The 13,601-nt window shown below is 44.8% G+C and overlaps 1 protein-coding gene across 1 annotated transcript in view; it reads left to right on the forward strand.

Moving 5' to 3' along the window:
• The first annotated feature begins 3,204 nt into the window (after nucleotides 1-3,204).
• The window catches only part of NPAS2 (neuronal PAS domain protein 2), a 105,641-nt gene continuing 95,244 nt past the window's right edge, over nucleotides 3,205-13,601 (forward strand). The window contains exon 1 of the mRNA XM_029047798.2: nucleotides 3,205-3,254. Coding sequence (XP_028903631.1) covers nucleotides 3,223-3,254 — 32 coding nt within the window. The 5' untranslated portion in view covers nucleotides 3,205-3,222. The remainder of the gene's footprint in view (nucleotides 3,255-13,601) is intronic.

Below are 13,601 nucleotides of genomic sequence, written 5' to 3' on the forward strand. Positions count from 1 at the left end.
GATATTGAATCCCCGTTTACAGATGAGACAGATGAGTTAAGTGACTTACCCAAGGTTACACAACAGGCAAGTGGAAGAGCCTGGTTTAATAATACCCAGATCCTTGCGGTCGTAAGCTCATTGTGGGCAGGGAATTTCTCTCTTTTATGTTGTTACATTGTACTCCCTCAAGTGCTCAGTACAGTACTCTGCACACAGTAAGTGCTCAATAAATATGATTGACTGACTGACTGACTTACTCCTAGGCCTGTGTTCTTTCCATGCTGCTTCTTCAATGGGCCACGCTGCTTCTCAAGTCAGCATATCTTGACCTTGAGGAAAGGATCAGCAGCAAGAGCCTTTGTGCTTAGCAGATAACCCCAACTTGCTGCTCTCCCAAGTCTGTTTCACAGGTTTTTTTTCTGGTATTTATTGAGCGCTTACTCTGTATACTATGAGCTATACTATTGAGTGCCACATACATACTACGCATGTCCTAAACACTGGAGTAGACATAATTATATTGGAACAGTCCCTGTCCTCTCTGCAAAAATCCCCATTTTACAGATGAGGTAACTGAGACACAGAAGGGTTAAATAACTTGCCCGAAGTCATACAGCAGGTAAGTGGCAGAGCCTGGATTAGAACCCAGGTCCTTCTGGCTGGCATGCCTATGCTTTATCCACTAGGCCCTGTTGTTTCTCCAAGTTTCCCCAAGCTTCCAGAAACCCTATGAATTTTTATAGCCTCCTATCATTGTCCTCTGGGAATCTGCTTTTCATTCATTCATTCAATCGTATTTATTGAGCACTTACTGTGTGCAGAGCACTGTACTAAGCACTTGGAATGTACAATTCGGCAACAGAGTGGTGGGAATCTTATGAAGATTGGCACTTCAGTTGATGGGGGGAGGGGCACTGTTGGCTTTTGAACACTCCTGACTCTGAGGTCCCCCTAAAGTCATGTGGGTGAAGCAGGGTCCCCAGTGTAATGTGATGATGTCACTGAACTATTTTGCGGAGATTCGCTGAGTTGATTGATTGTTTCATTCATTAAATCGTATTTATTTAGCACTTATTATGTGCAGAGCATTGAATTAAGCACTTCGAAGGTGCAATACAGCAATAAAGAGAGACAATCCCTTGCCACAATGGGCTTGCAGTCTAGAGAGGAGGAGACACACATCAAAACAATGATAATAATAATAATAATGATAAGCGCTTACTATGTGCCAAGCACTGTTCTAAGGGCTAGAGTAGATATGAGGTAATCAGGTTGGCCCACATGGGGCTCACAGTCTTAATCCCCATTTTGCAGATGAGGTAACTGAGACACAGAGAAGTTAAATGGCTTGCAAGGTTACACAGCAGACAAATGGCAGAGACAGGATTAGAACCCACGTCCTCTGAGTCCCAAGCTTGGGCTCTTTCCAATAAGCCACGCTGCTTCTCTGGTAACAAGTAAAACAACTAAACGGGCCTCATCTGAATCTAGATCTTTTTCTTCAGGCTGACCCCTGACTCGCCCATTTACCTCATCTTTGTGCCGGCCTCTTGGCCTAGGGCTAGATTTCTTGGATGCCACCCCCAGCCTCACCCCCGGCCCCCACTCCCCCCATCTACTGCCAGCAGTTAGCTTGAGCTCCAGGGCACCAAACCACCAAAGACACATTGGTGTGGCCCAGACACCCAGAAATTTTTCACTCCTGACCCTTCCTAAAAGGAGAACCCCATTGGGACAGTATTCAAGAGGCTCCTCTGACATTTTTACTCTGTTAAAAGTTCATGTGTGCGAGGTCCTGCCTCCAGCTCCTCAAGCTCATATCTCCCAACTGCTCACCTCCACCTCCACCTCAGCCCCATGACACTTACATCCATATCTGTAATTTATTTATTCATATTGTTGTTTCTCCCCTCTTCTAGACTGTAAGCTCATTTTGGGCAGGGAGTGTGTCTGTTATATTGTTATATAGTACTCTCCCCAGCTCTTAGGACAGTGCTCTGCACACAATATGTGCTCAATAAATACCATTGATTGATTGATTGACCTGTAGAGACTACTGCAGCTGCTTATATACCCCACGGGCCTCCAGGCCCAGGGCATGTTGGGACCCAGATTTCCAGGTGACATGTTTAGAAAGCAGTAGGGGAATCTGGCCTTTTCAGAGGAAAGGGTCATAGGTTGGGACATTTGGGATTCAGGAAGGTGGTCAATAGTTCATGGAATCCATTGGGTGTAGAGTGTAGAGGGCACTCAGAGCTGATTGAATGTTGAGCTTGCACTGTATTTTAAGCTGTGCTCAATAGAGAAAGATACTCGATTTTACAGAACAGCTAAGACCCGTTCAGTGAGAGAACATATCTCTGGGACATTAAGTTTATGGAAAGAGGAGAGGGAAGAGTTGTGACCTGGCATATTTTAAAGGGGACTGTGAGACCCATGAGAGACAGAGACTGTGTCATAACTACTCCAGTGCTTAAGAGTAATGCTTGGCACAAAGCCCTAAAGAAATACCACAATTATCATTATTATTATTATTATCATTGTTATTATTATTATTATTTAGTATTTCCAGGAGGGCATGCTTTGCCTCTCACTGTACTTCATTTAATCAAGCAGTCAGTGGCATTTATTGAGCTCTTTCCACATGAGAGCACTGAACACTTGGATGAGTTCAGTAGAGTGAGTAGACATGATCCCTGGCCTCATGGAGCTTACAGTTTAGTTGGGGAGACAGGCATAGAAACAAATTACAGATAGGGGAAGCAACAGAATATAAGGGTATGTGTACGTGTTGTGGGGGTAGGGTAAATACCTGAATTCTAAGCGACACAAACTCAAGTGAGTAGGTGACTCAGTAGGGAGAGAAATAGGATGGGGAGATAAAAGATTAAGCTTCCTGGAGAACCTGTGATTGGGTGGGGAGAGTGGTGGTCTGTTAGATATGTAGGGGGAGGGAATTCCAGGCCAGAGGGAGAAAATGAGAAAGGGATTTATGGTGATGAGAGAGACAAGATTGGCCCAGCCCCAACCTTCCTGCCAAACCATCTCTCAAAACGGAGTGGACAGTCTAAGACTTCTGAACTCTTGCCCTCTGTGAGATAACAGTAGATGTTAGATTCACTTGTGTGGCCCAGGAAGGGGTGCTATTTAGGTATGGTCAGTGACAAATGTCTGTAAATTCTGGAAGTAAATTGTAATTAATTGGGTTCTTTCTACAGGAAGAGCCATATTGAAAATCTAATGGATGAAGATGAGAAGGACAAAGCAAAGAGGTGAGTGGTTGTTTATCTCCTAAAAAAACCTGTTTTCTATGTATCTTATATTTATCTTGGTTTTTCCCTACAATTCAGTCAGAGAAGCAGAGTGGCCCAGTGGATAGAACATGAAACTACATTGTGTGTTTCCTAATCTGTAAAATGGGGATTCAGGACCTGTTGTCCCTCTCCTTTAGACTGAGCCCCATGTGGTACAAGGATTGTGTTTGATTTGATTATCTTTATTAATAGATTTAAGATTTCATTTCCTTTTCTCCCACTCCCTTCTGTGTCACCCTGATTTTCTGCCTTTATTCACCTTCACCTCAGCCCCCTGACACTTACATACATATCTGTAATTTATTCATATTATTGTCTCTGCCCTCTTATAGACTGTAAGCTCATTTTGGGCAGGGAGTGTGTCTGTTATATTGTTATATAGTAATAATAATAATAATGTTGGTATTTGTTAAGCGCTTACTATGTGCCGAGCACTGTTCTAAGCGCTGGGATAGACAGAGGGGAATCAGGTCGCCCCTCGTGGGGCTCACAGTCTTAATCCCCATTTTACAGATGAGGGAACTGAGGCCCAGAGAAGTGAAGTGACTTGCCCACAGTCACACAGCTGACAAGTGGCAGAGCTGGGATTCGAACTCATGAGCCCTGACTCCAAAGCCCGTGCTCTTTCCACTGAGCCACGCTGCTTCTCTAAAGCACTGTACTCTCCCAAGCTCTGAGGACAGTGCTTTGCACACAATATGCGCTCAATAAATATGATTGATTGACCTGTAGAGACTACTGTGGCTGTTTATATACCCCACGGGCTTCCAGGCCCAGGGCATGTTGGGAGCCAGGTTTCCAGGTGACGTTTAGAAAGTAGTAGGGGATCTGGTGGTTTCTCACAGCCATCCAGGTAAAAGGGGCCGGAGGGCACAACAATATAGGAATGTGTATTAAAAAAGCATCAATCATTGTAGTATCTTCAAACTGTCTACCTCTATTAATCCTGATGAATCAGTGATCACTGTAATGCAATTTCCCCACCCCACCAGGTTCTTCAAGAATGCATTCCCTATATATAAAATAATCCCCTTTAATAAAATATTTAGTAAGATTTTGAGGTAAAAACAGAAGCTATACTACGTGGATTCTCAAAATAACCCAAATATTTAATCATAAGTCATGCTGACAGCAGAAAATGCCAGACCCTAATATCCTGGGATGCCATCCTCGGCTTGGCTTGGAAGGAAGTTGGTCAGTCAGTCAGTCATATTTATTGAGCGTTTTCTGTGTGCAGAGCACTGGACTAAGTGCTTGGGCGAGTACAATTTAACAATAAGAAGACACATTCCCTGCCCACAACTAGCTTAAACTTGTGTGCTGTGTGATCTTGGGCAAGTCACTTAACTTCTCTGGTCCTCAGTTCCCTCATCTGTAAAATGGGGATTAAGACTGTGAGCCCTTTGTGAGACAGGAACTATGTCCAGCCTGACTATCTCATGTGTACCTCAGTGCTTAGAGCCGTGCTTGGCACGTAGTAAGTGCTTAAAAAATGCCATAGTAATTATTATTAAAGGGGGAGGCAGATGTTAATATAAATAAATAAATTACAGATATGTTCATAAGTGCTGTGGGACTGGGAGGGGGATTGAATAGAGGGAACTAGTCAGATCGATGTAGAAGGGAGTGAGAGAAGAGGAAAGGAGGGCATAGTCAGGGAAGGCCTCTTGGAGGAGATGTTCCATCTTCCCTTTGAAGGAGGGAGAGTCATTGTCAGATATGAGGAGGGAGGGCATTGCAGTCCAGAGGCAGGACGTGGGCAAGAAGTTAATGGCGAGATAGATGAGACTGAGGTACAATGAGATGGTTAACTTTAGAAGAGCTAAGTGGAAAGGCTGTGTTTTAATAGAGGCGGTGGCAAGGTGATTGAGTACTTTAAAGCCAATGGTGAGGAGTTTCTGTGTGACATGGACATGGATGGGCAACCACTGGAGGTTCATGAGGAGAGGTGAAAAATGTCCTGAGTGTTTTTGTAGAAATATGATCCAAGCAGCAGAGTTAAGTATGGACTGGAAAGGAGAGAGACAGGAGGCTGGGAAATCAGCAAAGAAATTGATACGTGTGGTGTCCAATAAAACAGTCAAGTCGCAGCAACATAGCAGAGGTGTTTTTTAATTGCATTATTTAATACAGATCTGTAGAGGTGAGGACGGACAGAGTCTGTTGCCCTAAAAGCGTGCTCAACCTCATCACTGCAGGGTGGGAGAGTTAGCTAGCGTGGTGGACGTGATATTCCTTCACATCAACAACAGAATCAAATTAAGTGTGTCTCCAGTTTTCTTAACTTTTGTCAGGGTGTGGCTGAAATTGATGACAGGGGATGGGGGTGGCTCGGCTGAAACATGATTTAGGAAAACAAGGTAGATTAATCAATGCAAAATGGAGACTGAAAACAAAATGGAGTAAGGCAGTTTGAGTGGGTTTCAACATTCCCCCCTGATGCCTCACTGGCATCACCATAGAAAATTCTGTTAGGTGTACAAAAATTTTGGATGCCACAGATCTAGCACCACTCAGAGTGGGAGCAAGTGATTTTGGACCATATTCAGTAGTTTGTGGATGCATACTCTCCCCACAGGTATGGATAGTAGACCCAACCAATGACTGGGGTCATTATTAAGGGTTCATGAAGAGTTTTAGAGAATCCAAGGAACAGTGCTAGTCCTAGGTCAAGAGTCCCTGCTGGGTATCAATGTCCGAGTAGTTCTGCATTTTCTCCCACAGGTCCCTATTATTCATAAGTTCACATGACCTCAGGGTCCTCTTCTGATGGCTCCAGAACCTGCTTAGTGTGGGATGCATGGATCCAAGTTGGCTGAACCAGAGTTCCTGTAGTTAGCATCACCTGATATGGTCCCTTTCACCGTAGCTCAAGGGTATTCTTTCATGGGAAGGACTTAACAAGTACCCAGTAGCCTAGTTTGAGTCCGTGGCTCTGGTTTGGTCCTGGCTTTAGCAGTGCTTGTTGTACCTGTGAATGCAAGGCCTTAAGGCAATCATTTAGCAGTTTAAATCGTACAATAAGGCATCATCAGTGAGGGTTACAGTCCATCATTCCCAGTCCAAAGGAGGGGTCATTGGGAGGTTCATAGGTCTCCCCATCAGAACTTTGTGTGGGCTCAAGCCCATCTTCCGACTAGCCATGTTTCATAGACCAAAGAGGCCCAAGGGAAGGCATTCTGGCCATTTCAATCCAGTGTCAGAGCACAGTTTTGCTAATCTGTTTTTCAGCATCCCATTGTACGCTGTGGTGATAAGGGCAGTGGAAATTTTATTTTATGCCTAGTCCTTTACAGATATCTCTAACTATTTGTTCAGTAAAATGAGTCCCGAGTCACTACTGAGACTGGCAGGCGATTCAAATCGGGAAATAAGTTCCTTAAAAGCAACTTTGCTACGCTCTTGCTGTCTGCCTGATGGAAGGGGACTGCCTCAACCCATCTTGAGAAGATATCTGTTATCCCCAGAACAAACCTAAAGCCCATCACCTTAGGCATTTGAATAAAATCAACCTGAACATTAACAAAGGGGCCCCAAGGAGTTGAGTGTGATGTGCAGAGGACCTTGGTGGTTTTCCTGACATTATGTTGTTGACATATTGGGCATCATGAGACATACTGGCTAGCTAGCTGCCTTATCTTGGGTGCAAATCAGAGCCTTGTAATGGAGTCCACTAACCCTTTTTCGTCTTTAGGGGCATGACCGTGCTCCATCCAAACAAAGTAAGGCAATACAGCATGGGGGGCAACAGGAAGGTGGCAAAAGGAAGGTGGGTGGGGCCCACCCAGAGTCCTAAAGGAGCTTGATAAGAGTTAACCAGGATTTTAACTTGCCGCTTTCTGAAACGAAACCAAATCGTGGAGGGAGGTCCCGGAAATAGTGGGGAGAGACACAAAAGTGATGGCATCAGGACATTGCAAGGAATTTAGAGCTGCCAATCACATAGCGGCATCCACATGGCCATTATCCTTGGACACGAGGTTGGGAGAGGAGGTAAGATCCACACATTTCACAACAACAAGAGATCCAGGTTGCCTTTAAAAGGGATGCAACAAGTGGTCCATTTTGGATAGCGGTTCCCATAGCCATGAGGAAACCTCGTTGTTGCCAGAGGGAACCAAAATTGTGCACAACGCCAAAGGCACACTGGGAGTCAGAATAGATTTTTGCATTCTGTCCGGAGACCAGATTGTAGGCACGAGTAAGAGCAACTAACTCAGTTAGTTGACCTTTGGTTGGCAACAGAGTGGAGGATTTAGAGTAGAACAGTGCGTGATGGTTAAGTTGGGGGAGCTCAAGAGGAGCCTCGTACTTAGTCTTGCCTAGCTGTAGATAAGATCCGTCCTAGGCCAGCCTGACTCCTCAAATTTTTTTTTCAAATATCAGGAGGAATCATGAGTTGTAGTTGCTGGTTTATATGGGACCATGGAGGGTCATAACACTGGATTATAATGGCAGATTCCTCTTTAAACTTTCCCAGCTTTTCTTTTATACTCAGATATTCTTTTACCAAGGCCCTTAAATCACCAGAGGTCCAAGGGACATGGACCCACACTTGTTCTTCTTGTCCGCTCAGGACCATTCATAGAAGAAATGATGGAGTACCTTGTCCCTGTGTTCCTGTGTCCCTACCTTCATTTGCAGTCATGTATGATGACTCATGGGCATATTGCCAGGGTCCATGTGGGTGTTTATCCAGCCTAGGATCCAGTGACCCTAGAGGACGTTGAAGGGATGGATGCAGCGATGGAGGAGCAGGAATAAGGAAGTGGCAAAGTCAGGAAGATGGTGTCTAGAACATAGTCCTTGTTCTCGGCCTCATCGTCATCAGGTTTTGGGAGTTGAAGATAAAGGGGAGCAATTGGGAGCAGGAGATAAAGAGACTGTTAAACCCTTTTCTTTAGCTACATTTAATTGTTCTTTAAGTTTTGAATTTGAATCTTTGAGACCTCTTAAAACAGAATTTTGATTTTGTTTTGATGCTTCCCCATACCAATCAAAGAGAGAGTCCAACTTCAACTGCGCTCCTCAACTTTCTCGGGACTCTAACGCTCCTCTCAAGTGCACTATATTCACTAAGTCAAAGAATCCTTCCTCCAGAAACTGTTTTTCCAGGTCATCCCTGTTATAACAATGCCAAATATCTAAGTAGTTACACCATTTAGTCCAGTATACAAAAACTGAGCTGATGAGGCCTTAGGGGGTCTCTTTTCAGAGCTTCCCACCCCCATCACAAACACACACATACACACACACACACACACACACACAATGCATACACAAGATAAAATGTGGTTAAGAAAGGAAAGGGGTTAGAGTCTAGGAATATCAAAAGATCTTAGTAGCTTATTGTAGGGGCCGGCAGGGAGTCTTTCTCTGGGCAAAGCAGACGACAGCTTACCACTCGGTCTTCCGACTGCCCTACACAATCACTGGAATCATGGGGTTCACAGTGGCCCACTTGTGTTAGAGATCACGGCTGTAGCTAGCAAATGGGTTCTGGGCCTCTTGACTACCGGTGTACTCCCAAACCTGGGGCAGTGATTTATATCCAGACACTCACGACAACTTTTATATTGGCACACTTAAGTGGGGTTGGGGCAAATAGCCCATTATATTCCCCCACTTTCACTCACATGCTTAGCCAGCTATCTTTCACACTCCTATATGCACTTAAGTGGAATCAGGGCAACAGCCCAGCATATGCCCTCACTTCCCAAGGTACCTTATTCTGTTCTTGAGGGTTCTTTCCGCTTCTTGGTTTTCGAGGGGTCCACTCCCAAGAAAAATGTTTCTTATGGGGCGCATCCCCCCAAATAAATTTGGTTCCCCTTTTCTTGTTGCGCTGAATTGAATGGAATCCATGATGGCCAGGGAAGCCCACAGCTAGGGATCTCGTGGACCGAGGAGGTTCTATGCCAAAGGCTTTCAAAAGGGTCCCTAACCTAGATGTCCCCTATGGAGAGTACTTGGTCCAGCAGCTCCCAAGTGGGCCTTTTCCATGAACTCAACATGGATCCCGGACAAGTCCCCAAATTTTGAGTCCAACAAAAGAATCAAGTCACAGCAACAAAGCATAAGATATTTTTTAATTCTAATATTTAATACAGATCTTTATATGTAAGGACAGACAGAATCTTTTGCCCTAAAAGCAGGCTCAACCTACTCACCCAAGAGTGGGAGGGGAGACTACTTATAATCTGTGTAGGGTATGGTGTTCCTTCACACCAAAAACAGAATCCAATTAAGTGTAGCTCCAGTTTTCTTAACTGATGACATGGTATGGCAGAAATTGATGATGGGGAGGTGAAACATCATTTAGGAAAACAAGGTAGATTAATACAAAATGGTGACTGAAAACAAAATGGAATAATAAGGAAGATAAAGAGTTGGTTTCTATGCAAGGCAGGATAGGATAAGTGATTGTGAAGTTCTTTGTACAGTGCTCTGCACACAGTAAGTGCTCAATAAATGATTGAATGAGTGAATGAATGAATGAATGAAGATGGTAACAATTTGGATGGAGAGGAAAGGACTGAATTTTAATAATATTGTGAAGGTTGAACAACAGTATTTACTGATAGATTGACTATGTAAGTTGAATGAGACAAAGGAGTCAAGGATAAAACCAAGATTATGGTCTTGTGAGCCTGGAAGGATGGTGGTGCCATCTACAGTGATGGGAAAGTGGGAAGGAGGACAGGGTTTGCGTGGGAAGATAGTTCTGATGTAGACATGTTAGGTTTGAGATGACGGGAGGACATTCAAGTAGAGCTATGTTGAAGACAGGAGGAAATGCAAGGTTGCAGAGAGGGAGATAGATCAGGGTTGGAGATGTAGATTTTGGTATCATCCACATAGAGGTGGTAGTTGAAGCCATGTGAGCAAATGAGTTTTCCAAGGAAGTGGGTGTAGATGGAGAATACAGGAGGGGACCCAGAACTGAACTTTGAGGGACACCCACTGTAGGGAGTGGGAGGCTGAGGAGGAGCCTGCGAAAGAGATTGAGAATGAGCGGCCAGAGAGATAGGAGGAGAACCAGGAAAGGATCATGTCAGTGAAGTCGAGGTTGGAAATTGTTTCTCAGAGAAGGGAGTGGTCAACAGTATCGAAGGCAGCTGAGAGGTCGAGGAGGATTAAGATGGAGTAGAAGCATTGGATTTGGCAAGAAGGACATCGCTGGTGACCTTTGAGAGGGTGGTTTCTAAGGAGTGAAGGGGGACAGAAGCCAGCTTAGAGGGCATCAAGGAGAGAAGTGGGGAAGAGGAACTGGAGACAGCAGGTGTAAACAACTCACTCAAGGAATTTGGAGCGGAATGGTAGGAGGGATATGGGATGATAACTGGAGGGAGCCTAAGATCAAGGAAGGGTTTTTTAGGATAGGGAGACGTGGGCGTATTTGATAACATTGGGGAAGAAACTACTGGAGAACGAACAATTGAAGATGGCAGAGAGGGAAAAAGGGAAGGGGCAAGTGTAAGGTGGGAAGGAATGGGGTCAGATGTGTAGGTGGAAGGGTTGAATTTTGAAGGAAGATAGCAAATCTCTTCTAGAGATTCTGCTGGGAAAGATGGGAGAGTTGAAGAAGGAGGAGAGGGGGGCAGGGGAGATTTTAGGGAGCTCACGCCTGATAGTGTCAGTTTTCTCATTAAAGTAGGTGGCCAGATCGTTAGGGACAGAGTTGGGAGTGCAGGGGGCTCGATGAGGGATTTTAATAATGTTGGTATTTGTTAAGCACTTACTATGTGCTGAGCAGTGTTCTAAGCGCTGGGGTAGACACAGGGGAATCAGGTTGTCCCACGTGGGGCTCACAGTCTTAATCCCCATTTTACAGATGAGGTAACTGAGGCACAGAGAAGTTAAATGACTTGCCCATGGTCACACAGCTGACAAGTGGCCGAGCCGGGATTCGAACCCGTGACCTCTGACTCCAAAGCCCGTGCTCTTTCCACTGAGCCACGCTGCAGGAACCACTGGCCAGGGCAGTGGCATGGAAGTTATTAAGGATGGAGAAATAATTTTGCCAGGCAGAGGTGAGGGCAGAGCTAAAGCACGAAAGGATCAACTTGAAGGAGATGAAGTCTGTCTGATAACTAGGGATCTGCCAACAGCATTTGGTAGTTTGTGCACAAGAGTGAAGGAAAAGGAATAGCTGTTGCCAGAATAGCTGTGACCAGTAGGTCACTCAGAGTGCGTGCTGAACATCCATCTTTCCAGAAGCTTCAGCAATTGTGAAATTAGCATAATAGAGCCTTTTTTCTGAAGAGTTTTCTGTTTGTAGACCTCTGTGGAGCTGATCTGATCTATCATGAGCCCATGCTAATTTGTTAACTGCTCCTGTTTAAAATTAGACTAATAATTAAAACTCAACTGAATCAAGTTTTGAATGGAAAGTGCAGCAGGATGACTTTCTTTTTAACTAATTTGATCAAGTTTAAAAACCTCTTTGCCCTGTGGCCTGCATCACCTCTCATTTGCATATTTCCCTCCTGCACTACTGTTGTGGAGTACTCTGCGCAACAGTCCAGGCCCCAAGAAGATTTCAGTCACTTCAGATTCATCCTGATTTACTCTATCTGCCCTCTCTTCCATTCAGCAATATTTTTTCTCCTCAATCTGACTCCTAGGCCCACTGGCTCCAATCCAGACCTTAACTTAGTCCAGACCTTAACTCTCTCTTGAAGCCCCCAGGAGCCCCACTTTCCTGTCTTTTCCCCTTAATGGCTCTTCCATCCACTTTGTTGAAAATAATAAAAATGATCAGGCATGAGTTGGCCAAGGTCTTCCCCTCATTTTCCCATCATCTTCCCATCCTAACATCTCTCTCTCATCCTTCTCAACCACCTCTAAAGAAAAGATTGCCTGCCTACTTGCAAAATCTACCTTCTGTATCTGTCTTCAACCTCATCCTCACTCACCTTTTCAAAACACTTGTGTCCGTTATTCTTTCTTCTCTGACCACCATTTTCAGTGGCTCACTCCTTTCCTACTACCTTCCAAAATGCTCATACCTCACCCATCATTAAAAAACACACTTCTTTGGACCCTAATGCATCTCCTCGCTATCCTCCTGACCCACCCCGCCATCTCCCTCTTCATAGGGGTTGCCTACGTCCAAGACTTCCACTTCCTCTCCTCTAACTCCCTTCTTTGTTCCCCTGTGAACCCGCTCCCACCCTCTTCAACCATTGAGACTTCAACCATTCATTCGTTAATTCATTCATTTATTTAATTCAATTGTATTTATTAAGCGCTTACTTTGTGCAGAGCACTGTACTAAGCAGTTGGGAGGGTACAATACAACAGTAAAGAGTGACAAATAAAGACATTATTTTAGGACATCAATCACCTCTTGTTTGCCAAATCTAACAGACTCTAATCTCACCTGCCTTTTCCTTTTTGGATACTGTGGACCACTCTTTTGTCCTAGAAACATTATTTTACCTTGACTGTACTGGTACAGTTCTCTCCCTGTTAACGTCTCTGGCTGCTCTTTCCCTAACTCTATCTCTCACGATCTAATCTGGTTATTCTTCAAGGTAGTTCCATGAAGAAATGGCACATTCTGCACTAGGACATGGCAATCAGGCGAAATCCTTCAAGGTGATCCAACAAATGGATTATGTTGTCTCCTGGTTGATTGTCTTCCCACTTTAAACTATGAAGTCACCTGACCTTGTGACCAGCAGGTGGTGCCAGGGAAGAGGGAGGCAGGACTTTCTGTCAGCTCCAGAGAAGGTCCCTGGGTAGTATCTGGCCGCCCTTTGCCACCACAGCATGAAGCAGCGATAAGCAGTGTGGCTCAGTGGAAAGAGCACAGGTTTAGGAGTCAGGGGTCATGGGTTCTAATCCCGGCTCGCCACCTGTCAGCTCTGTGACTTTGGGCAAGTCAACTTCTCGGTGCCTCAGTTACCTCATCTGTAAAATGGAGATTAAGACTGTGAGCCCCACATGGGACAACCTGATTACCCTGTATCTACCTCAGCGCTTAGAACAGTGCTCAGCACATAATAAGCCCTGAACAAATACCAACATTATTATTAGAACAGGGGTCAGCTCCAGAGAAAGAGATCCAGGATGACTATGAGACCTCCCTCCACATCGGGCACGTGGATCAGGGATAAGGGTTCTAATCTCAGCCCTGCCACTTTTCTGCTCTGTTACCTTGGGCAAGTCGCTTCTCTTCTCTATTGCCTCAGTTACCTCATCTGTAAAATGGGGACTGAGACTGAACCCCACATGGGATGAGTCTGTGTCCAAACCAATTTGCTTGTATCCACCCCAGGGCTTAGTACAGTGTCTGGT

The sequence above is a fragment of the Ornithorhynchus anatinus genome, chromosome 20 (genome assembly GCF_004115215.2).
Source record: "Ornithorhynchus anatinus isolate Pmale09 chromosome 20, mOrnAna1.pri.v4, whole genome shotgun sequence".
In the NCBI taxonomy this organism is placed as follows: Eukaryota; Metazoa; Chordata; class Mammalia; order Monotremata; family Ornithorhynchidae; genus Ornithorhynchus; species Ornithorhynchus anatinus.